The 27,088-nt window shown below is 37.3% G+C and overlaps 1 protein-coding gene across 16 annotated transcripts in view; it reads left to right on the forward strand.

The window, feature by feature from the left end:
• Kmt2c (lysine methyltransferase 2C) overlaps positions 1-27,088 on the forward strand; it is a 237,528-nt gene that overhangs the window by 45,677 nt on the left and 164,763 nt on the right. For all 16 annotated transcript variants that reach the window (XM_060373825.1, XM_060373829.1, XM_060373828.1 and 13 more), the window contains exon 2: positions 10,206-10,294. In XM_060373825.1, coding sequence (XP_060229808.1) covers positions 10,206-10,294 — 89 coding nt within the window. The remainder of the gene's footprint in view (positions 1-10,205; positions 10,295-27,088) is intronic.

The following is a 27,088-nucleotide window of genomic DNA, read 5'->3' on the forward strand; positions in this document are numbered from 1 at the left end:
CAGGGCCATATTTTCACACAATGTAGATTTTTTGGGTGGGCCATATTTATTTTTTAAATGTGCATATGATTATTTAAATATATTTATTTGTTGTAGTGGGCTGGAGGGATGGCAAGTGGTTAAGAGTGCGTACTGCTCTTAATGAAGACCTAAATTCAATTCTCAGCATCCATAAGGTAGCTTATGATTAGCTTTAACTCCAGTTCTAGAGCCTCTGATACTTTCTTTTGCCCTCCAAGAGTACTAGGTATGAACATGGTTTGCATAACACCCATACACATTAAAATGTCTTCAAAGAAAATGTAAAACAAATATTTATATATCCACTTTAATAAGATTGATCAGATATGTTCATTATAAAACATTTTAATATTTATTTTACCTCAGCCTTGATGTTTTACCTTGTAAGATGATACTATACAAATTTGATTTTGATCAATTAACATTACTATAAATCATAGATATATTCATATACAATCATGCATAACTTATTCTGAAGTTTAAAAAATAATAATACTATTATTATTATTATTATTATTATTATTATTATTATTATTATTATTTTTCAAGACAGGGTCTCTTTTTGCAGCCTTTGTTGTTCTAGAATTCTTTCTATAGACTAGACTGCCCTTGAACTCAGAGATCCACCCGCCTCTGACTCCTGAGCGCTGGCTGGGGTTAAAGGCATGCACCACTATGCCTGGCTTATTTTAAAGTATGTGTTCATTGTAACTAACAAATGGTATAAACCGCAAGCACAGTGATAATCATTGGAAACTCTCTTGTATTTCTTTCTACATAATTTTGGCTTGTAGATAAGATGTCCTGTGCAATGAAAAATAAATATTTGCTTTTTTATTTTTTGAGTCAGGATATCATGTGTTCCAAAATTGTCTTTATCATCTTTACTTTAACTTCTGATTTCCTGACTCCCACCAACTGCTGGTATACATGTATGCTCCACAATGCTTATTTTTATGTGGCTCCTGGAATAGAGCGCAGGGCTTCATGCATGCCAGCCAAGCATGTTACAACTGAATGTTTTTAAATTTTTGTAGTTTTGGTATGTGTGTACACCCCTTTTATTTATTTATTTATTTATTTATTTATTTTTAAGAGTCAACATTGTTGTGTAGCTTTGGATGTCCTCAAATCTGTCATACTACTACCCCAAGCTCTGGACTGGCATAGATGTATGCCACCATACCCAGCTGGCATAATTTTGTCTTTTTTTTTAAACAAATGGAAAAGGGGTCTGGAGAGATGGCCTAGCAATTAAGAGCATTGTCTGCTTTTTGAGAGGACCCAGGTTCAATTTCCAGCACTCATATGGCAGCTCACAACTGTAACTCCAGTTCCAAGGGATCCCACATACAGACATGTATGCAGGCAAAACACTAATGCACATAAAATAAAAATAAATAAGGTTCTTAAAAAAACCAAATGAAACAAATGGGAATGCACAAAACAGTCTCTTGTAATATTTTCTCTACCCACCCATCATGATCTTGTGGCTATCTTTTTCCCTTAGCCTCCCAGCACTTGCATTTACAGGTGTGTGCTTGACTTAATTGCTTTATTTATCTCATTACCTTTCTCCCATTTATTTTTACTTTAAAAGTTTTTGTCTTGTCTGGTCTACTTAGTGAATTCTATGTCTAGCCATGCCTATATAGGGGCCCTGTCTTAAAAAGTATAATATAGTATGTGTGGGTTACACATGTAGATCAGAGAATAACTTTGGAATTTGGTTTTTTGCCTTCCACCTTATTTTTGAGCAGGGTTTGGTCTCTTGTTTCTGCTGCTGCGCTCCATATACCAGTTTCTGGATTGATTCTCTTTTTTTTCTGCTTCCTGTCTCCTAGTGTAGGAGTCCTGCTAGTCCATCAGGACATTTATATGAGCTCAGAATTATCAGACTGGTCAGGTCTATGTAGCAACCACTTGTACTCAATGAGTTATCTCCTTGACTCTCTTTTCTTTTTGAGGTAGGGTTTGTCTGTGTAGCTCTGATTGGCTTGCAGTTTGCTGGGTAGAGCACACTGGCCTCTTGCTGTGACACCCCCTCCCTCTGATTGCTGGGATTACAGGCCTGTGCTACTATGCCCTGCTAATTCCTGAATTTGTCATTGTTTTTTTTTTTTTTCCCTTCTGTAAAATGTTGAATATTGTGTTGAATCCACAAAGATTAGTTGGAGCTATGCTGGCAAAAATCACAGGTTTATCTCAGTAGCTTAGCTATGTCGAACTTGGCCTAATCTCTGATGTCAACACCTGATGTTAAAATGTGGTGCAAGCATTGATGTTTGCCAGGAAGAGAAGAGGTGATGGATTGCATGTAAGAGGGAGGTTTGGGGACAAGTTGTGGGAGTGGATAAGTGGCTTCTGTCAGTATTGCTTTCATCTCAATCACATGTAAGGGAAGTTATAAAATGTCAACCAGCTGAATGCCTAGGAGGAAAAGAAGCCAGTCAGACTGCCCATGTACTCTCTGAAGTGCCTGGAAGAGGGTTCATAAGACCCTTGTAGTCTCAGTGATGACAATGAGAATGTAGATAGAGAGTGTTTTAGGAAAACTGTGTCTTAACATTTAGTTGTTACAAAAATCTTATGAATAGAGACCTTTTTTTTTTTTAAAGCATCTGAGGCTCAGAGGGTCCTAGAGCCAGAATTTGAACTAGGCAGTCTTCACATGGGACCTGTGCAAGTATGCGGAGAATAATGTAATGCATCCCTATACTGTCATCACTTAACCTAAAACAGCAACACACACTAGTCTTCATTTATTATTCTTTGATAAAATATATTTTATAGAAAAATAGATGTTTTTGCTTAAAAAAGGTGAGTGTTGTATTTTTATAGAGTTTTTCATATGTAATAGAAAGTACAATGGCTGGGCATAATCCCTGCACTCAGAAGGCAGAGGCAGGTAGCCCTCGGAGAGTTTGAGGCCAGCATGATCTACAAAACAAGTTACAGGACATCCAGGACCACACAGGGAAACCCTATCTTGGTTGGGGGAGGGGGAGGAAGAAACAAAGAAAGGAAGGAAGGAAGAAAAGAAAGAAAGGAAGAAAGAAAGAAATGGATCCAATGCGAGCAATGGATTGTTACTCAGCTGAAGAACTGTCACATTTTAGGAAACTTGTTTGGTCTTGCACCATATTTTTAGTATACTGGTGTTAAGTGGGAAGCATAGATACTGCTTAGTAGTTGCAGATGTGTAATTAACTTTTTTTTCTAAATTGAAAATTTATACAGTATATTCTGAGGTTTTCCTCCCTGGTTTCCTCACGGATCCTCCATACCTCTTTACCTATCCAGCGTCAGCTTTTCTTTTCTCCTTCCGTAGAGAACAAAGACTGCCTTATTTCATTTATACTCTTGTCTTCTTGCACAATTTTGAACCAAGTTTCAGGCATAATGTTATTTATAAGTAATTGAGAATGTTATTTTTAAAAAGTAAGGATTAAAAAAAAAATCTTAGTTCCAACTTCATACCAAAAATTTTAAGTTAAAATTTTAATTAAAAGAATATCTGGGGGCTAAAAAGGTGGCTCAGTGGTTAATAGCACATGTTGCTTGTGCAGAGGACCCAAGTTCAGTACCCAGCAACTACCTGGTAGCTCTATAACTCTAGTTCAACACCCTTTTCTGGCCTTGACAGGCACAACACACATGTGGTTCACATATGTACACTAAAGCAAATGCTCATATACACATAAAACAAAAATAATTTTAAAAAGGAAAACAAAATGAAATTAATGTGTATGTGCACGTAGCTTGTCTGTGTGTGTGCGCACACCACGTGTTCAGTTCCCACAGAGACCAGAAGAGAAAATAGAGTTATAGGAGGTTTTGAATCATCTGATGTGATTCTGGTAGATCCTCTGTAAGAACAAATACCCTTAACTGAAAGCCATCTCTCTAGCTGTGAAGTTAATTTGATAGACTTCTTTTTATAAGCCCCTTGTCTCCCTTTTCAGTTTGCTTGTTTTGAATGGAATCTTGCTATGTTGCTCAGCCTTGCTCTGAATCCTGGGTTCAAGTGATCCTCCTTCCTCAGTCTTCAGGGTACCTGGTACACTGTGTGTACCAGGCCTGGCTGACCAGTATCTCTTGACTGTTTGTCCATTGTAATTATTCATATAGGAAAGGCAGGATAAAGGTTTGATTCTTTCTTAATTCCCTTCATTTAGTTTTAATATAATCAGTGTGTTCATTAGCATTTTCCTGCAGTGATAGATGTTTCTTCTTATATTCTTTCTCTGTGCAGTAAAATATTGGCAGCATACAGAAATGGTATGATTCCTTTTAAGGTGTCATTGGCTAGTAGAAGTTCAGTGCAGTATGATGGTACATGTCCCTGCAGGTGTTCTGGAGCAGAACCACCAAGCTCAGGTCAGAAAAGCATTATGGGTTTGATTTCTACCTGTTTGATTGAGGGATCCCTGGAGGAGGTCAAGGTTACTTTGCAGGCAGAGGGAGTAGCTTGTGCAAAAGCTGCACCAAGTGAGTGAGTTTGTAATGGAAGAATTTGCCAAGAGTCTAGCAAGCCTGGTACCAGTCAAGAGATGAGACTGCCGCGGAGGAATGGATTTTAAGTCAATCTAAGGAAAGGAATAGTTTTGATTTAGCAGTGAAGATTGGGGGAAAGACATTGCAGGGTTTAATCTAAATGATTGCTATAAGAAGTAATATACTGGGATGGAGAGATGGCTCATGGTTAAGGGTGTGTATTGCTCTTGTAGAGCACCTGGGTTTAAATTCCAACACCCATGTTGGGTGGCTCACAGCTCCAGGGGCATCAGATTTCTGGTCTCTGCAGAAACCTATACACATTGCACATACTCCTCCATAGATATATATACATAATTAAATATTAAGAGAGAGAGGGAGAAAGGGGTTGGGGGTCCTTGGCAGGACCAAAGTAGTTATCTTCTTTTGAACTGTGTCTGCAGTTTTCTTCTTTGTTCCATTCTTTCTCACTCATTTCTCTCCTTTACCATTCAGCCTTCTAGAGTTTTACTTAGTTTTTTATTTTATGCTAATATTGGGCAACTGGTAAGGCTTGAACTGAGGTTCTTTATAAAGTGGTTGGGGTCTGGAGACATGGCTTAGCAAGCAATTCGGAGCACTTGATGCTCTTGAAGAGGATCTGGGTTTGATTCTGGTGCCTAAATGGTAGTTCACAACTACCTGTAACTTCATTTTCAGCAGATCCTATGTCCTCTCCTGACTTTTCTGGGCCCCAGGCATACACAAGGTGCACAGGCATATACACAGGCCAACACCCACATATATTAAAATAAAAAAACAACCAACCAATAAACGAAAAAGCAAACAAAAAAACCAAGCTATTGATTGTTAAGGAGTCTTTGCTACTGTCTTAGGATCAATTTTCTTTTGTTATCATACTAATAGGAATAAAGATGATGCATATAAGTGTAGGTAACTATTGACTACTTAACTGTAGTTAATGTGTCAGTGAGGTAGATACTGTAGTTAACATACTTAACATCTGTCCATGAAGTAGATACCATTATCCCTGTTTAACAGATGAGGAAAAGTGCAGCAGGAAGAAAGAAATTTGATTGGCTTAAGGTTATCTTTCTAGGAACTGGGGATGTGGCTCTCTGTTGATCATTTGCCCAGCATACACAATATCCCCAACACTTTCCTCCTGTTTTTAAAAAGTTACATTTCTAGTGAGAAGAAAAGAAAAATCACACTCACTCAAAATACAACACACACACACACACGCCCAAGGAAAACATTTTGTACCATTATGTTAGGGTTTTACTTGGTATGATTTATTCTACACCCACACCGTGTATGTGTATAGAAAATATACAGGGAAATTGCTTTTTTTTCACATAGGAAAGATGGTCATAAGATTTCTATGTCATTAACTATAGTTGTGAATGTCATTAGTAGCTGTTGAGTATCATCACTTAAATGATTCATCTAAGTAGTCTTTTCTTGATGGACAGGGAAATCTCTGCTTGTACCCTATCATTTGAAAATTAAATTTCAGTTATTTGTTTTGTGTGTAGGAAGGGGCACATGTGCCATGCTACTTACATGGCAGGTCAGAGGATAACTTGCTGGAGTTGATTCTCTACTATATGCATCCTAAGGATGGAAGTGAAGTTGTCAGGCTTGGTACCTTAATCAGCTGAGCCATCTTGCAAGCCCTTCTTAGTCAGTTTTTTGAGACGTAAATAATATATTCATTACTTTACTATTGCTCTGATAAAATACCATGACCAAGATAATTTACGGAAGAAAGTTTTATTTTTTGGATTATGCTTCTAGAATGGTAGCTCTCAACCTGTGAGTTGCAACCCCTTTGGGGGTTTCTTACCAGATATTTACATTAAAATTCATAACAACAGCAGAAATATTACAGTTATGAAGCAGCAACAAAAGAAATTAATTTTATGTTTGAGGGGGTCATCACAACAGTAGGAAGTTGAGAACCACTATTCTAGAATTTGTCATGGTAGGGAGACATGGTAATTGGAGCAGGAAGTTGAGAGCTCACCGTGGACTCTTAAGTATAGAAACTGGTGATGAGTGTGTGGGAATTCAGTACACTCCTTTTTTTTTTTTTTTTTTTTCTCTCCTGGTTTTTTGAGACTGCATTTCTCTGTGTAACAGTTCTGCTGTCCTGGAACTCACTCTATAGACCAGACTGGCCTCAAACTCACAGAGACCCACCTGCCTCTGCCTCCTGAGTGCTGCTAAATACTACTGCCACAGGTATAGTGCGCTTACTTGAAATTGTGCCAGCCTTTTAACTCAAAAGGCCTCCCTCCAGTGACATGCCTCCTCTAATAAAACCACACCTTCTAAACCCCCAAACAGTGCCACCAGCTGGAGATTAAGTATTCAAAGACTTAAGCCTATGGGAGACAGTTCTAATTCAAACCAATAAAAACACAGTGCTTGGGCGAATACCCTTCATTTAATGACTTTGCATTCTTTATTATTTTCTCATGATAGAGCCTCATCTTGTATTCCTGGGCCAAGATTATATAAATTCTAATAACTTTTAAATTTTTTATTTAATTTTATTTATTCTTTTATGTGCATTGGAGTTATAGACAGTTGTGAGATGCTATGTGGATTCTGGGAATTGAACCTCGGTCTTCTTGAAGAGCAGTTCTTAAATGCTGAGTCATCTCTCCAGCCCCTTTAATGACTTTTAATGATGACAAATATCACTAAAGAATAATTATAGCAATCTGATTTTACTAGTAGTGTATGTCTGTGTGGTGACACAAGCTTCAATGCCAGAGGCATGAAACCCTTAGTCAGTGTACTTTGCTTTGAAGAGACCCTATGACCAAGGCAGCTCTTATGAAAGAACACATTTAATTGAGGGCTTGCTTATTGAGGCTTAGTTTATTATCGTCATGGCGGAGTGTGCGATGGCATGCATGGTGCTAAAAAGTAGCTGAGACAGGCTGAGAGACGCTGGCCTTGGTGTGGTCTTCTGAAACCTCAAAGCTTACCCTCAGTGACATCTCTCTTCCAAAAAGGCCACACCTCCTAATCCTTCTAATTCTTTCCAAGAGTTTCACACTCTGGTGACTAAGCATTCACATAGATAAGCCCTTTGGGGACATTCTTATTCAAACCACCATACTTGGCATCACAGATTCCATTTCAAAGGAAAAATTACCTTTTTACTTACCTTGAAAATTGTAGAAGCTATATATTTATGTTTAAGAAAATGTGTTCATATTTTCCATCTAAAATGGTTATTTGTTTCATAAGTTATCTAGGAGAGAAAGTATCTTCCAGAGATGAATGTTGGAAAGATGGAAAGATAGATTTATCAATTGTTCAAAAAGGTTAAACTTGGGAGTTGGATATTTCTTCACTGTGCTGTAAATTTTAGGGATTTTTTCCCCCAAGTTTATTTTGAGTATTTGTATTGCTACATGGATATGTACCACTGTGCATGTTTGGGGGTCAGATAGTTTCATCATGTGGGAAACTCAATTCAGGTAATCTGGCTTTGTGACAATGACCATTAACCACTAAGCCATTTTGCCTGATCCTTTTTGAATTTTGACCACTGAAAATGCAGAATTGGTAAGATATATATCTTCGGAAAGAGGTAGATCAAGGTACTCCATTCAAGAGAAGCCAGGTAGTGGAATGTTTCAGGTGATTGTACTGGGAATGGAATGGAAACATTTGCATGCAAAGAACTGGCAAAATGTAATTCACTACTATAAAGAGTTCAACGGACCAATCAAATGTTGCTTAAAGCTTTTAGCTTAAAATGCCAAGAGATAATTTCTTTGACCAAACCTTAAGATTCATAGAGTGTCTAGTCCCACTTAACATTTTTAAAAAAATATTTCTTGAGATTAAGAAAATTGCCAGAGGTGGTGACATGCCTTTAATCCCAGCACTTGGGAGGCAGAGGCAGGCAGATAGCCAGGGCCCTGCCACATAGAGAAACAAAACAAAACAAAACAAAACAAAACTAAACTAAACTAAACTAAACAACAACAACAACAAAAAAAAAAAAAAAAGGAAGAAAGAAAATTTATATGTATGTGTATGCATAGAGGCCAGAAGAGTGTATCATCAGATTGTCTGGAGCTAGAGGTAACAGTGGTTTTTAGATGCCTGATGTGGGTGCTGGCAGCTAAAGTCAGGTCCTGAAAAATCAGGAGGTACTCTTAACTGCTAAGGCATCTCTCTAGTCTACATGTATTTAAATATTTTATGGTTTCTATTTTATTATAAAAATAGAGGGTAAAAATGGGACTCATACAATTTTTTGCTGTAGATAGAGAAGAGAATAGAACCTAATCTCTATAAACTGTTGACATTTTGGACTAGCTGAAATCTTGGCAGGGGTACTTCCTGCATTATAGGATGCTTAGCAGCAGCACCACCTGGACTATCTACTGATTGGGATGAGTAGTTTCCTTACTCCATATTGTGACAATGAAAAAATGTTTTAGACATTGCCAGATATTTTTGGGGTTCAACCCTTTCCCCTTTGAGAATCACTAATGCATAAGGGCCACTAAATATGCCTAGAGGAGTGCTTGGCATGGAATCAAGTATTTTTTGCATAAATGAACTGTCACATACAGAAAAAAAATCGTGTTGTCTGTTGCAGTTGATGATTGAGATGTCCACTTTCTGATCTCATCTAATCAATTAATTAGTAAGTTAGTTATTTAATCTGTTGTTGATGAACCCAGGACTTTGTACACATTAGAAAAATTCACCACCACTAAGCTATATTGACTGTGCTCATCTTTTATATTCTATTCTGTGTCATTATACTGAGAAAAACTAATTAATTAATTAATTGACTTTGGTCCACCTGTATAGCCCTAGAACTTGGTATATAGACCAAGCTAACCTCAAACTCATAGAGACCTGAGGGCTGGTATTAAAAATTTGAAGATCTAGCCATTTACATAATCTAGTTTTTGTTTGTTTGTTTTTTTAACTTTTATTTAGTCTTTTATTACATGTGATTTATTTCTGTGTTTCTGTGTATGCATGTCCACATGTAAGAGTCATGGAGCACTAGTTAGAGAACAACTTGCAGGCAGGGGTTGGTTTGCTCCTTTCACCATGTAAGTCCCAGGAGTTGAACTTAGGTGGTCAGGGTTGGAGGCAACCCTATTGAATCTTTTTGCTGGCCCAATACATGAGCTTTTTGTAAGTGGAATTTTCAGTTGTCACTTTTAAAGTTCACTGAGTATAGACTACAACCTTTTCACATCTGAACTTTGTAAAGAACTTACTAGAAATTTAGAAGCTAGTAATGGATACACAAGGGAGTCTTGGAAAGGTCAGTTCAAAGGAGGTAAAACCCTGAATAAGTACTTCCAAACTTAAGATATTTATTAATTTGGTTCTATCCTCACAAGGAACCTTTAAGGAAGGAAACATATTTATTACTTGGTATGTTATTATGCTGGAGAAATCTTAAATTTTATTTATTATACATTCCAAGTATAGGAATGTGCTTTATAGGGTGTTTAAACCTAAGCCTTAAAATTTAACATTATCTGGGTAGTTCGTGCTACACATCTCAGTAGCTGGGATGATAAGGAAGATCAGGAGCCCTAAGCCAGCCTGGCTTATATGTGAGATGTTTCAAAAACCAACCAAGCAAAAAAATTAAACTTTATGTGTTTATTTTTTTGCTATAGGCCTCGAAGTAGAGGAAAATCTACAGTGGAAGATGAGGACAGCATGGATGGGCTGGAGACCACAGAAACAGAAAATATTGTGGAAACAGGTATTGAATCTTAATGAGAATTTTGATAAAATACATAATAATTTATACTTTCCTATATACTGCAAGTAGCATTTGTCTGTATATGAAACTCTTAAAAGTCTTCTATCTGTTTAAATTATTTGATGTCTACTGATAGAATGAAAAATTGAGGTCTCTTTCTCATTTCTTTACTTGAGTCCTTACTTAGTTTGAATTATTTTGTATATATGAGTGCCTTTTATTAAAGCAAAATTACAATCTTCTGAAAGAAGCTCATTTTATGTTGTTACTATATTTCTGACTTGTGAAGTTAAGTATTTGTTCAAAGCTTTTGTTAATATGAACATGGAGGCAAAATGCTTCATTAGCTAATGGTATAATGAAGTCCTGGTTTAAATCATTAGTCTCTGTTGTGCTGAGCTCTTAGGTACCTTAAACATACTTCCTCCCAAGTGCTGAGATTAAAGGGACACGCCACTATGTCCAGCTCCTTTTAAAGTTTTTTTTTTTTTTTTTTTTTTTTTTTTTTTTTAGACAGGTTTTCTCTTTGTAGCTTTGGCTGTGTAGGACACTCTATGTGGACCAGGCTGGCCTCAAACTCAGAGTTCTGCCTCTGCCTCACTGAGTGCTGGGATTACAAGCATGTGCCACCACGCCCTCCTTTAAAGTTTTTGAATGATGTTTTCAACGCGATTATTTTGTACCTTTTCTGAAAGCTACACAGTTCATTGCTTTTTGGAAAGAATACTTTTGAGGTCTATCTTTAATCTTTTTTGCTCCTAGATAGAAATTCAGCTTCTCTCTAGGGACTTCCGGCTCTTTCAGCTAAGGAAAATAGTCTTAGGGAGGAAAAAAAACCCTTAGGTTGTAGGAATGCATATCACAATTGTTTCAGTTGAAAACTTACTATGTTGCTCTTTGTCTTGTTTAGTAACACATTAGAAGAGACAGTTGATGCACACTGCAGCTTACCTCTGAGTAGTTAGCTAGCTAGTTTACTTCTTTATCGAGACAGGTGTCTCACTCTCTAGCCCTGATTGTCTTGGAACTCACAGTGTAGCCTGTTTCAGAGATCGGCCTGCTCCTGCCCTCCCTCTTCTCCCTTTCAGGATTGTTTTTGGTTCTGAAGGCTTTTGTTGAGACAGGGCCTCACATACAGCACAGTTGGGCCTGGAGCTCACTATGTATACCAGGCCGGGGCCAAACTCCTAGAGATGCGCCTAACTGCTTCACATCAAAGGTGTGCACCACTCTGCCTGGCCTGTTGGACTTTTCTTATGTGATCAGCTTTTCTAGTTTTCTGAAGAATACCATTGGTATTTTTATTGAAAATTACATTGACTGTATAGATTATTTTGAGTGCTGTAGACATGTTTTTAAAAATTAGAAATAGATTTGTTTCATATATATTTTGATTATGTTTTCTACTCCTACTTTTCTCAGTTCCTCCTCATCTCCCCTCCCATCTGCATCCAGTCTTTCTCTCTCTCTTTAGAAATCAAATGGGCAAGATGGGCTGGCACCTGTAATCCTAGCACTCAGGGAGGCAGAGGTAGGTGGATCTCCACAAATTCTAGGCCAGGCTGGTCTACAAAGTGAGTATAGAACAGCTGAGACTACACAGAGAAACCCTGTCTATAATGAAAAAATTAAAAAGAAAAGAAAACAAGTAGGTTTCTAAAGAATAAAAATAAAAAGGTAAATGGGATGGACATTGGAAGAGGGAGAAAGCAGGCAACAGGACTGGAGCCTACCATAGAGAGCCTCTGAAAGACTCAACCCAGCAAGGTATCAAAGCAGATGCTGAGACTCATAGTCAAACTTGGGGCAGAGTGCAGGAAATCTTATGAAAGAAGGATGAGATAGAAAGACTTGGAGGGGACAGGAGCTCCAGAAGGAGAGCAACAGATCCCCCCCCAAACAAACAAACAAACAAACAAACAAATAAATAAATAAATAAATAAAAAATAAAAATCTGGGTGCAGGGGTCTTTTCTGAGACTGATACTCCAACCAAGGAACATTCATGGAGATAACCTAGAAGAACCCTTGCACAGATGTAGCCCATGGCAGCTCAGTGTGTAAGTAGGTTCCCTCTTAATGGGAACAGGGACTGTCTCTGACATGAACTCAGTGGCTGGCTCTTTGATCATCTCCCCCTGAGTGGGGAGCAGCCTTACCAGGCCACAGAGGAAGACAATGCAGCCAGTCCTGATGAGACCTTACAAGCTAGGGTCAGATGGAAGGGGAGGAGAACCTCCCCTATCAGTGGACTTGGGGGAGGGCATGGTATGAGATCAGGGAATATGGATTTGGGAAGGGATGAGGGAGGGAGGTGCAGCAGGGATACAAAGTGAATAAACTGTAATTTATAAAAAAATAAATTAATTAAAAAAGAATAAGGATAAAAATAAAACAAAATACAGTAAGATAAAACAAAAATAAGAAATTGGAATAGGGTAAAACAATCAAACAAGGAAAAAGGCTAAGCAAAAGCAAAAAAAATGCATATAGAGCAGAGATCCACATATTTTCGAACACACAGGAATTTCATAAAACCACAAAACTGGAAGCTGTAATATATATGCAAAGGACTTGTAATTTTTTTTGTTTTTTTTTTTTTTGAGACAGGGTCTCACTATGTAGCTCTGTCTATCCTGGAACTCAGAGAGATCTGCCTGCCTCTGCCTCCCCAGTCCTAGGATTAAAGGGGTGCTAAGGACCTGTTATTTTTTTTAAAGCCCTGATATATATATATTTTTAAAGGAAACTTCTAATGTATGAAGTTTTCATACAACCCCTCAAATGGCTCTTCTGAACTCACTTTGTAGACCAGGCGGTTTCACTCAAACTCAGAGATTTGAGTGCCTTTGCCTCCCTAAGTCTGGGATTATAGCCTAGTGCCACCACACCTGGTTTAAATGGCTCTTAGTTTTAATTGTCCTCATCTTTATTCCCTTCCTCTCCTCCCGTTTCCCCTCCCTCTTTTCATTTGATCCTCCCATTCTAAACTCCTCCCTATCCATCCATAAACTGTGTATTCTGTTTCTTCTTCCTGGGGAGACTATACCCTACCCTCTAGTCCCTTACTTTCCACCTAACCTTTCTGGTTGTACAGATTGCAGTTTGCTTATCAGTGATTTAATAGCTAACATCCTATAGTGAATACATACCATATTTGTCTTTATGGGTCTGAGTTACCTTACTCAAGATGATGTTTTTCTAACTCTATCGACTTACCTGTGAATTTCATGATCTCATTTTTTTATTGTACAATTTCTATGTTTATTCATTTCATTAAAAATTACCAGAGTTAAAACTAACCGCACACACTTTCTAGCATTGGGCATATCAATTAAAGGAGTTGTTAAGGAAAATAAACAAAAATTGCTTTGCTAGTGTTAACATTTTTTTTTTTTTTTTGCTAGTGTTAACTTTAATACTACAGGTAACAGCCATTGTTGTTAAAGATGATAAGGAGCATTTGCTGAAACATAAATATATCATTGAAAAACATATGTGATTTTTTTTTTTTTTTGGTATGGATGTAACCTAGAACCTCTGCTCAGATGTAGCCCTTGGTAGCTCAGTATCCAAGTTGGTACCCTAATAAGGGGAACAGGGACTGTTTCTGACATGAACTCAATGGTTGGCTCTTTGACACCTCCCCCCTGCCCCCGAGGGAGGAGCAGCCCTGCTAGGCCACAGAGGAGGACTTTGCAGCCAGTCCTGAAGATACCTGATAAGCAGTATCAGATGAAAGGGGAGGAGGTCCTCCCCTATCAGTGGACATGGAAAGGGGCAGGGAGGAGATGAGGGAGGGTGGGATTGGGAGGGAAAGAGGGAGCGGGATACAGCAGGGATACAAAGTTAACAAACTGTAACTAATATTAAAAAATAAAAATGATTTCATTTTTTTTAAACTATTGAGTGATACTCCATTTTGCAAATGTACCACATTTCTTTATCCATTCATCCACTGAAAGACATCTAGGTTGTTTCCAATTTCTGGGCATTATGAATAAAGCATTAATGGTTGAATAAGTGTCTCTGTATTAGGATGAAGCATTCTTTGGGTATACACCTAAGAATGGATCTTGAGGTAGATTGATTCCTATCTTCCTCAGAAACCCCCGTACTGATTTTCATATTTTCAAGTTTTCTCTCTCCCTAGCAATGGAGAAGTCATTTCTCTTTACTCCGTGTTCTCACCAGCATGACACCCATTTGTTTTTATTTACTTAGACATTCTTATTGGCATAAAATGAAATATCAAAATAGTTGTGATTTACATTTCCTTGATGGCTAGTTGAACATTTCTTTATACCTCAGCCATTTGAGTTTTCTATTTTGAGAATTTTTTGTTTAGATCTGTACCCCATTTTTTATTGGGTTATTTGTTTTCATGAGATATGGGTCTTTTGAGTTCTAACATTAATCCTTTTCTTATTCTGTAGTCTGCCACTATGTCCGAATAAGTGTCCCTTGCCATTCAGAAGCTTTTCAGTTCATGAGGTTCCATTTATTAATTGTTGATCTTAGTGCCTGTGCTAATGAGTTCAGAAAGTCTTTTCCTGTGCTAATGAGTTTAAGGCTATTCCTCACGTTCTCTTCTTTTAAATTCAGTGTATCTTGCTTTATGTTGAGATCTTTGATCCATTTGGAGTTTTGTTTGGTGTTGAGTATGGATCTAAGCTGGGTGGGGTGGTGCATGCCTTTAGTCCCAGCACTCAGGGAGGCAGAGCCAAATGGATCTATGAGTTTGAGGCCAAGCCTGGTCTCCTAAGAGTCCAGGCAAGCCAAGGCTGCAACAGAGAAACCCTGTCTCAAAAAACAAACAAACAAACAAACAAACAAACAAACAAAAAGTGCAGCTATCTATTTTGACCAGCATCGTTTGTTGAAGATGCTGTTTTTTTTCCAGTGTGTATTTCTGGCTTCTTTATCAAATATCAGGTGTCCATAGGTGTGTTCTTCTGGGTCTTCAGTTCAATTCCCTTGATAAACATGTTTGTTTTTGTGCTAATATGATGGTGAGTTTTTGTTTTTGTTTAGCTCTGGTTTCCCAAGACAGGGTTTCTCTGTGTAACAGCTCTGGCTATTCTGGAACTCACTTTGTAGATCAGGCTGGTTTCAAACTCATCGTGATCCACCTGCCTCTGCCTCCTGAGTGCTGAGATTAAAGGCATGTCCTGCCAGACCCAGCTACCATGGTGTTTTTAGTACTGTAACTCTGTAGTATAATCTGAGATCTGGCATAGCGATACCTCCTGAAGTTCTTTTATTATTCAGGAGTGTTTTAGCTATCCTGGGTTGTTTTCTGTTTCCATATGAGTATGAAAACTGTCTTTCCAACTTCTGTGAAGAATTGTGTTGGATTTTGGTGGGGAATTTCTTGCATCTGTAGACTGTTTTAGTGGGATGGCCACTTTTACTATCTTGATTCTACTGATCCATGAACATGGGAAATCTTTCCATCTTCTGATATTTTGTTCAGTTTCTTTTTTTCAATGTCTTAACGTTTTTATCATAAATGTTTTCACTTGTTCGGTTAATGTTAGTCTAAGATATTTTATATTATATGAAGCTATTGTGAAAGGTGTTGTTTCCCTGATTTCTTTTCTCTGTCCATTTGTCATTTGTACATAGGAAGGTTACTAATTTCTGTGTGTTAGTTTTGTATCCTGCTACTTTGTTGAAAGTGTTTAACAGCTGTAAGAGTTTCCCAATAGAACTTTTGGGGTCACTTATATATATCATTATCATCTTCAAATAAAGATACTTTGACTTCCTTTCTTTCTATTTATATCCCTTTGATCTCCCTCAGTTGTCTTACTGCTTTTGCTAAGACTTAAGTACTATATTCCATAGGTATAGAGAGTGAACAACCCTGTCTTGTTTCTGATTTTAGTTTCTTTGCTTTGAGTTTCTCTCTGTTTACGTGTTGGTTGTGGATTTGTTGTAAATTGTTTTTATTTGTTGATGTATCTCTCTTGCATCCCTAATCTCCTTATTATGAAGGACTTTTATTATGAAGGAGTGTTAGATTTTTTTTTTTTTTGTAAAGTCCCATTCTGCATCTAATGGGGTGACCATGTGGTTTTTGTTTTTTAGTCGGTTTATATGGTAGGTTACAATATTGATTTGCATATGTTGAATCACCCCTGCATCTCTGGGATGAAGCCTACTTGATCATGGTGGATATCTTTTTCCTGTGTTCTTGGATTCAGTTTGCAAGTATCTTATTGAGAAATTTTGCATCTATATTTATAAGGGAAGTTCTGTATCTTTTTTTTTTTTATGTGGTATAGGTATTAGTTACTATGTCCTCACAAAAAGGATTGGGCCTTATTCTTTTTGTTTCTTTTTTGTTGAATAATTTGAGGAATGTTGGGGTTAACTTTTACTTGAAATGCTGATAGAAGGCTGTTCTAAAAGCAAGCCACTTGGCCCTGGGCTTTTTTTGGTTGGTAGGTGTAAAAGGAAATTTTATTCGCCTGTTTCAAGTTATTATCTCAGAGGCTTACCAGCTCTGTCTGCTAAAATAGGTTTGGACCTGGAAGGCTCTGGCCTGTGTACAATCTAACCTAGGCATAGAATGTTTTCTGCCTTTGAGACTTACTGTTTAGTAACCTCACTCTTTCTTGTTCTTTCTGAACTCATAGCTGGCTTATTCAATCTTCACCAATGTCTATCTAGCTTGTTCTCTCTTCAACCTGTCTCTGTATATCTTTCCTAGTAAAACTGCCCTCTGCATTGCCTGTAATTAGCTTCGCTTATGAGAGTTGGCCATATCCTGTTCTGTCAAATCTTTCTCTGATTCATCACTTTTTCTGCCACTCAATTAGGCATCACTTTCAAACATGGGTACTTCCTTCTTCAAACTGACTTTACGGTCATTGTTTGAGATTAAAGGTGTGTACCACCATGTCTGGACCTAAGCTTTTCTTTACCTGAAACTTGCTCTGTACAGGCTGGCCTTGAACTGAGAGGTGTGCTTGCCTCTTCTCCTGGGTTAAAGCTGTGCTTGCATTACATCCAGTTCACACAGACTTAGAAAGTGTTTGGATGTGATCTCTTGCCAGAGCAGCCATGTTGTGAATTAAAATTTCTCTAAAGGTAAGTTTAATTACTGCTTCTGTTTCATTAGGGGTTATATACCTGTTTAAATTGCTTACCTGATTTTGATTCAAATTTGGTAGGTGGTGTATAGTGAGAAAATTATCTCTTTCTTTTAGATTTTCCAATTTGGTGGAGTACAGGTCTTTAAAGTATGTTCTTATGATTCTTTGGATTTCCTTGGTGTCTGTTATGACCTCTCTTAATTGAATTTTCTCTGGGCAGCTTTTAGTTAATTCATCTAGGGGTTTGTCAGCTTACTGGTTTTCTCAAGAAACCAATTCTTTGTTTCATTGATTCTATTTAATTTTTTGTTTGTTTGTTTCCAGTTTATTAATTCATTCCTGAGTTTGATTATTTCTTGCCATTTATTCTTTTTGGATGTTATCTCTTTTTTTTTCTAGATCTTTCTGATGTGTTATTAAATTACTAATCTGAGATGTCTATCTTTTTTAATGAAGCCACTTAATTGTGTCTCATAAGTTAGGACATGTTGTGGTTTCATTTTCATTCAAGTCTAGAAAGTTTTTACTTTATTAATTTCTGTCCTGACCCATTTTTCATTCAGTAATGAATTCAGTTTCCAGGAGTTTGTAAGCTTTCTGTAATTGGTATTCAGCTTTAATCCATGGTGGACAGATAGGATGCTGGGATTATTTCAGTTTTTTTTTTTTTTCCCTTATCTGTTGAGACTTGCTTTGTGTCCAAGTATGTGGTCACTTGTAGAAAGTTCCATGAGGTGCTAAGAAGAAGGTATATTCTTTTGTGCTTGGATGAAATGCTATGTAAATATCTTTTAGGTCCATTTGGTTTACCATGTCATTTAGCTGCAGCTTTTCTCTGCTTTGTTTTTGTCTGGATGACATGTATATTTGTGAGAGTCGGGTATTGAAGCCTCCCACTATTGAAGTCACACCCTCAGTACACAGTGGTCAATATATGATTTAAGCTGAAGTAGTGTGTCTTTTATGAACCTAAGCCCTTGTGTTTGGTGCAAAGGTATTAACGTGGATTAAAGGCGTGCACCACCATCGCTCATATCTATGCTTTTTAGTGATATTGTCCTGCCATGTTTTGTGTGCTAATGTTTCCCGCCTGTATGTCTGTTTCCCCTCCCTTTCTTTTCTTTAAACAGGACAATTGAGGTCTGAATGAGGGAACTTGGAAGAATTCTTCCCCTATAGGACTTATAAATAACTTTTTACTTTAACTGTTTGGCTCAGGCCTTTCCTTCAGAGACATTTTTTAATGATTGATTAACATTTATTTCTTATTATTGGTTGGCTGAGATATTCTGTCATGGTTCAGTTTAAATTGACTATATGTTCATTTTTTTCCTCTACGAAGTTGTTCTTAATAGTCTCTAGTGATCCTTTTTGTTTCTGTTGTCAGCTATATAATATATTTGTTTTTTGAGCTACCCATCCAACCTTCCCTCCCTCCCTTTCTTCCTACTTCTCCCCCTCAAAAATTGTGATATATTACTTTCAGATTTTTTTTTGATAGATTCTAGTTGTATATGCCAAGCTAGCCTTATACTTACCATTGCCTCAGCTGTACATCATCATGTCAGCAGTGTAACATTTCTACTCACTTCTCTTCCTTTCTGCCATCTTTTTTATTGTCTGATGTCTAGGTTTCTTTCCTTCTATCATGGGGTTTGGTTTGGACTGCTTTCTTATAGTAATGTGAGTTGCATCATTAGGTTGTTTATTTGTTGATGGGGAGGCACTTGCTACAAACTTTTCTCTTAGTTCTTTTTTTTTTTTTTGCTGAATTCACTAGGTTTGTCTTTATTGTTTTCGTTTTAAAAAATTTTTAAATTTTCTCTTGATTTCAAGAGCATGTTAATTTTTATGTAACTTTATTATATATATATATTTATATATATAATGTTTTAAGCTTTATTTCACCATAGAAAAGAAAATGTATACTATACCTTTAATTTTTTTCTGTCTTCTGAGGCTTGCTTTAGGACATGGTCCGTCCTAGAGATGAATACAATGTGTATTCTAGAGGTGTTGGATGATATAATGTGTAAATGTCTGTTCATTTTCGCTATAATGTAATTTGATATTTTTACTAAAAGTATGTGTCTGTGTATGTGTGTGTGCGTGCATACCCCACTCATATAAGGGTGCCAGGAGAGGCTAGAAGAGTAGGTTAGATTTCCTAGAACTACAGTTATATATAGGGTGCTGTGAGCCACCTGTTGTGGGGTACTAGAAAATAAACCACTCAGGCATCTCTTCAGACCCCATCCTCTCTTTAAATTTTTTTTCTGTCTGTCTTTCTGTCTATCTTTTTTTAGGTGAGGTCTATTTTTATTTTATGTGTATGTGTGTTTCCTGTGTTCACAGAGGGCAGAAGAAGCTTTGAACCCTCTATTGCTGAATTTATGGACCATTGAGAGCTGCCTTGTAGGTGCTGAGAATTGAACCTGGGTTCTTTAGAACAGTCTAACTGTTAAGTAGTAATCCAGCCTCCCCGGCCCCCTTTAATATTGGTTGATTTTTTTTTTTGGTTGTGGATTCTGTTTAAGTCCTAAGCTGTGATTTGAAACTATCTCTCCTTTTACTTTTAATTATTGTTTTATATTATTGAGTGTTTGGGTCTTGTGTATATATCAACAGTTATTTCCTTTGTTGAATTGATCCCCTTTTCATTATATAGTGACCTATTTATTTTTCTTTTTTATGCCAGTCTGTTTTATCTAAGTATTATTACTCCTGACTTCTTGGTTTTTTATTTATCTGGTAAGCTTTCTTGATCCCTTTCCTTTCAGTGTACCTGGCTTATAATTGGTGCAGAAAGTATTTGTGGATTTTGTTTTCACTTTTTTGGGAAGTGGAGAGGGGTCCATTAGATAGTTTTTACTTTTTCATTAGAGGAACTTGTTTTTATATTCAAGGTTACCATTGGGAAAAAAGTATATTACTGTTAGCTTTTCTATTTTGTAAAAATCCTTTGTTTACTATCTTAGTCTTAGGTTAATATTTGTGGTTTTTAGAAGATCATTTTGTGTATCTGTTATATGTTTGTGAGGGTAAATGTACATCTGTTGCTAATGCTGTGTATGTACTTAAAATTTCTATTTATTCACTTACTTTTGTTTATCAGCTTGTGGGAACTGGTTCTTTTTTTCCACAGTATGGGTCCCAGGGTTAACTCAGATTATCATGCTTGGTGGCAAGTGCATTTACTCACAGAACCACCTTTTTTTTTCCTGTATTGTAACCAAAACCATTGTTTTTAAATATTTATTACAGTTTACTCACTTTGTGTCCCAGCTGTAGCCTGCTGCCTTGTCACCTCCCAATCCCATCTCCACTCGTGTCCCTCCTCCACCTCTAGGGTAGGTCCTCCTCCCCTTCCATCTGACCCTAGTCTATTAGGTCTCATCAGGACTGGCTTCGTGTCTTCCTCTGTAGCCTGGTAGGGATGCCCCCCCTCCCATTAGGGGGAGGTGATTAAAGAGCTAGCCACTGATCATAGAACCATCTTACTGGCCATAAAGTGATCTCTCTCTCTGTCTCTCTCTCCCTTGTGCGCGTACGCCCTTGTTCTCTGTTTCTGTCTCTCTTGTGTGTGTTGTGTAAATATAAAACAGTAGGCAAATACAACAATATCCTCAAATACATTATTTATAAGCAGATTATTTTTTGTGTGATGTGCATTGTCTCTTGACAAGCACGTAATTACATTTAGCTATATTATCATAGAGTAGTTTAACTGCCTTAAAACTCTCCTCCCCTCTGAAAGTTCATATTAATTTTATTGTCTTAGTAGTTGGAAATACACAGCATACAGCCTTTTCAGACTGGTTTGTTTCATGCAATAACATGTATTTGCATATTCCTCTTGTCTTCCTCTTTTCATATCTCTCTCTCTCTCTCTCTCTCTCTCTCTCTCTCTCTCTCTCTCTCTCTCTCATGCATGTGTTTTCTGTGAGAAAGTCTTATTCCATAGCCCAGGCTTACCTGAAACATATTGTGCACCGGTCTCAAACTCAAGGCAGTCCTTCTGTCTTAGCCTCCTTTGACTTGGAACCATAGGTGTTATCCACATTGTACAACTTGATGATACATTCTGTCACTTAATAATCTATAGTTTGCTACTATAGCTGATTATTCACCCACTGGATTGCTTATTGATAATTTCAAAGGTTTACCATATAGAGTTACAATCAATATATTTTGCTTTAGGTATTTTTTGTGTGTGGCTATATCTTAAACCCATTTGGGTAACTATTAAGTAGCGTAATTGTTGGATATATGGTCAGAATTGTTTAGTTTTGTATATACCTGTATACCATCAAGTTTCTGTACCATTTTGCATTATCAGCAATATAATGTAAGGATAGGATATTTTTCTTCACTTATTTACTATTAATTTGCATGAGTTTTATGTTCAAAGTAGGCTTGTTCTTAGCATTTTGTAGGTGGCTCATGTTTTTAATCCATTTGACAACCTTTCTTCAAATTGGTACATTTACACTAAACACGATCAGAGAGAGTCTTCTTTTAAAATTAATTTTATTTTTAATTGTGTGCATGTGTCTTTGTGTGGGTATGTGCATGAGATACCAGAGACATCCCATCCTTCCTTGGAGCTGGAGTTATGTTGTGGTTGTGAGTCACTTAGCATTGGTGCTGGTAGCTGAACTCTGTTTCATGCAAGAATTCTAAGTCTTTTAAACTTACTCATCTACCTTTCTAGCCTATAGCAAATTTTGCAGGAATAGATGCTGTCCTCTACTGTTGTTAACCTTTTGTGTTTTCTTTCCTTTTTGGAGGCAAGGCCTCACCAATTTGTAGGACTGCAGTGCTGTGCCATCTTGTCCAACTATCTTTTTTAATTGGACATTTTATGTTTTTTAATTTTCTTAACATATCATATAGCCCATTGCTCTTTTTACTTGTTTTCCTATAGTTTGCATTGTATGTTTATAGTTAATACAAGACTGTGTTAAGACTGTTTTGTGTATGTGTGTGTGTGTACATATGTGCACTTATATGTGTGCTTGTTTCCATATGTGTGGAAACCTGAGTTGACCTCAGATATCATCCTCTTTATTTATTGATGCAGGGTCTTCAAGTTGAATCTGCAGCTTACTGATCTTGTCCAATACATGAGCCTCTGCCTTCTCAGGGCTGAGATAACAGGCTGAGATGTCTACCTGGCTGGTAAATAGGATGCCGGGATCCAAGCTCCAGTCCTCATGCTTGTATAATAAGTACTTTATCCACTGAGCCATTTCCCTTACACCTTCCAAGTTCAGCCTTAAAAACCACTATTGTGTAGCCAGGTGCTAGTGGCACACACCTTTAATCTCAGCATTTGGGAGGCAAAGGCAGGTGGATCTCTGTGAGTTTGAAGCCAGCCTTGTCTACAGAGTGAGTTCAAGGATAGCCAAAGCTCTGTAGAAAAAACCTGTCTTGAGAAAAAACCAAAACCATCTAACTAAACAAACAAAAAATCCCAAAACAGAAACAAACAAAAAAACCAAGCCACTGTTGTGCTGAAACTCCTTCTTCTTTTTGCATTATTGTTGACATTCATTTTACTTGTGAAAATACATATATGGAAATATATAAGCATACATAGCTAATGTAGTTTTGCCAGTATTAATTTGGGCAAATTGATAACTGTAAACCAATGGTGGGATCTAGAAAAGATCATTCTGAGTGAAATATCCCAGAAGGAGAAAGACAAACATGGTATATACTCACTTATATAGACCTATAAGATATGATAAACATAATGAAATCTGTACACCTAAAAAAGATAATCAAGAGAGCAGACATGGGGTAAGATGATCAATCCTCGTTTAGAAAGACAGATGGGATGTGCATTGAACGTATGACAGGAGTCTACTGAGTGCATCTGAAAGACTCTAACTAGCAGTGTTTTCAAAGCAAAGACTCATGACCAAACCTTTGGCAGAGTACAGGGAATCATAAGAAAGAAGGGGAGTTAGTCTGATGGGGAAAGGATAGGAGCTCCACAAGGACCAAATATATCTGGGCACAGGGTCTTTTCTGAGACTGACATTCAACCAAGGACCATGTATGGATATAACCTAGAACCTCTGCTCAGATGTAGCCTGTGTTAGCTTAGTAACCAATTGGTTTCCCAAAGTGAGTGGAACAAGGACTATTTCTAACAGGAACTCAATGACTGGCTCTTTGGCCTTCCCACCCCCCAAGGGAGGAGCAGCCCTGTTAGGACACAGAGGAGGGCTTTGCAGCCAGTCCTGAAGATACCTGATAAAACAGGATCAGATGAATGGGACTTTCCAAGTCCCCTATCAGTGGACTTGGAAAGGGGCACGGTGGAGATGAGGGAGGGAGGGAGGGACTAGGAGGGAATGAGGGATCGGGACACGACTGGGATACAGAGTTAATAAAATGTAACTGATAAGAAAAAAATAAAATTCAAAAAAAGAAAAAAAAGGGTTTAAAAAACATGTATTTACTTTAACTGTTTTGCATTTGAGATACTGTTCTTTTCTTTATGTAGACCCAAATTTGTGAGTGTTCTTTCTGTAGAGATCACCTCACCCACTCCTACCCCCTGAGACAGGGTTTCTCTGTGTAGCTATGGCTGTCCTGAACTTGCTTTGTAGACCAGGCTGGCCTCAAACTCACAGATTTCTGGGATTACAGACATGTGCCACCATGCCCAGCTTCTATTGAACTTTTTACAGTTCTTGCAAAGTATGTTAGATAGCAATGACAGTCTCCTCAGTTTCTGTTTTTTCTTTTTCCCAGCTCATATTCTTAATAATTTTTAATTGTAATGTTTGGAGATTATTAAAAATAAAGATATGTTCTTTTCCACCTAGAATCTTTAAAACCCATTGGAAAGGAGGATGCTTTGAAGTAATGTCCTGAGTAGTGTGCTGAAAGAGGGCATGCTTGAACTCTGTGGTGTAAGAGGTACTTCACAGTCTAATAGGCCCTAATTTGTGTGAGTTTGTTGAGTACATTTGTAGAGTTCATTCAGATTTTAGTATTTAACCCAGGAAGGCCCAAATTTGATATATAACCCAAGCTGCCCTCAACCTCCTTAGCTCATGGGTATATGCCTCCACACCTGGCTTAAGAATTTTCTTAGCTTTCTAAGGAAATAATTTTCTAATTGGTTGAAGTAAGTGTCTTATTTCCTTTAATTTAAATGTTTTCTCTACTCAGTCTTATTTCATCATAGTTAAAGAGTGAGAGTAAAACTTCATTTTCAGTTTTTACCAATAATTTTGTTAACAAGTTTTATGTGATACAGTTAGAGTGTGCCTACAGTGAAAAAAGTGTACAACAAACACAGGCAATGAAGCTCTATTTGAGACTTGATTCTTTTATCTCTTTCTATATATGTATAAAAGGGTGAGTGAGCATGCCAACACACACACACACACACACACACACACGAGTGCTTATGAGATCTAAGGGCAACACCAAGTGTCCTCTTCAGTAGCTCTCCACCTTACTTTTAAGGAATTCCTTAAAAATTAATTAATTACATTTTCAGTAAAGCTGAAGGCAGTCAGTTGGCTGTGCTGACTTGACTAACTTCTCTCCTAGTTCTGTGTTTACAGATGGTACGCTGCTGCACCTGCCTTTTTCTCTGAGTACTGGGTGCCTGAACTCACGCTGACACGATGACCATAGTGCTGACTCAGCGTTTTGGTCTTTATTTTTAAAATGAGTATCCTATGTCAGATACTGTTCTTTTTTTAAAAAAGGCGGGGGAGGGGGGAGGACCACAGAGAACTGTTTGTGAATTTTTATTTATTCTTACAGCTTTAGCTGGGCTTCTAATCTTATTAATTAATTATACTAAGTACTTACTCCTTTAACCCCATTGTACTATGTGCACACCTAAAATTTATTTATTTATTGTCTGCCTGCCTATCTATCTATCTATCTATCTATCTATCTATCTATCTATCTTATCTATCTGTTGGAAAAAGGATCTCCTTATGATGAAGTGGTGGCTGTCCTGAAACTCACTGTATAGAGCACACTGGCCTCACACTTATAGAGGTCCACCTGCCTCTGCCTCCGGAGTACTGGGTTTAAAGCCATGTGCCACTATTGCCCATTATTATTAATTTTATTTTTAATTATGTTTTTGTGTCATCTGTGTTTGAGTATGTGGACATGAATTTGGGAGCAGATGTGAGAGGCATTGGATCCTCCAGATTTAGAGTTATAGGTTTGTAAGTTACCTGACACGTTTGCTTTTAATCTTGTATCCCCCACCCCCTTTCCTTTTTTTTTTTTTTCCTTTTTAAAAGACAAGACCCCATGTAGTTCAGGGTAGGCTCAAGCTAATTTTACCTACTGAGTTCTGGGCTTACAGGCACGACTGGATTAGTATGGTGTGATGTAAGGATTAAACACAAGGCTTTCTGTGTGCTGGGCAAATGCTACTACATTTCTGCTCAAATATGCATGGTTTTATCATGTCAGTTACTGTGCCTGCTCCATTTTCTCTTTCTGAGAGAGATCTGTGAAGACTAGATGTCCTGATTCTATTTTTGTGTTGAATCCATTTGAATACAGTGCAGTGAATGTAATAGTTACCCAGAATTCTGTTATAAATAGATGGTCTAAAGAAATGAAATATTAACTGCTTAGCACAAATATAGGAGCCAATAATGAATGTGTGCTCTTTCTATTTTGTCCTAAATTGTTTTAAAAAATAATTTGTGGTCCTACATCAAGAGTCATGGGTATAATTCACAAACTGGCTATTTAATATACACAAGGAAGAAAATCTGTAGGTGACATAAGGAGTAGCATAGAACACATTGTGTGAATGTCTAGCCAGAGCATCAACTGTGTACATATACCTAATAACAATTCACCCTTACCCTTGGAGCCATGCATTGTGTTTTTTATCTGAAAGATTGTTTTATACCAGGAGACATTATATATTTAATTTTGAGGGCAAAAGTTCAGTAAGTTGGCATGGTCATATTGGGAGCCCCTCGATGAGTTAAAGATGTCTATTTATTGTGGATGATTGGATTTCAAGCCACGTGATTTAAACTGTCTCTTATCTTAAAACTAACTTGAAGATACCTGATAAAACAGGGTCAAATGAAAGGGGAGGAGGTCCTCCCCTATCAGTAGACTTGGAAAGGGGCAGGGGAGGAGACCAGGGAGGGAATTGGGGAGGGGGAGGGAATGAGGAAGCGGGAGGGAATGAGGAAGCGGGATACAGCTGGGACATAGAGTTAACAAATTGTAACTAAAAAGAAAAAGAAAAATAAAAAAAAAATAAATAAAATTGTGAAACAATAGGCAAGATAATTTTATTAACTGTAATAATCACTTTACTATCAAAGTGTACCACATACTGTAAAGTTTACAGCTATAGATTTTCTTTTAATTAATTTTAAAAATTATATGTAAATAATAAAAACTTGTATTAAAAAAACTAACTCGTTAGGGTTAAGTAAAAGTTGTGTGGGTCTTAAAGGATTAAAGCGATGTATAATTACATAAAGTCAGAGGTCAGATTCATTTTTCTTTGTATCCTCCAAGTGCAGGGCATATAACTAGTGATGCTTCACAAAGTACAGATACTTAAGTGCTTTTAGAAGCTTTCTTACTGTGGATTAGATTCTTCTGTGGTCTAGTTACACGGCACATGTGCCACCTAGTGGCTAGAGAATTAACCACTTGGT

Source organism: Meriones unguiculatus, chromosome 21, assembly GCF_030254825.1.
Source record: "Meriones unguiculatus strain TT.TT164.6M chromosome 21, Bangor_MerUng_6.1, whole genome shotgun sequence".
Taxonomy (NCBI): Eukaryota; Metazoa; Chordata; class Mammalia; order Rodentia; family Muridae; genus Meriones; species Meriones unguiculatus.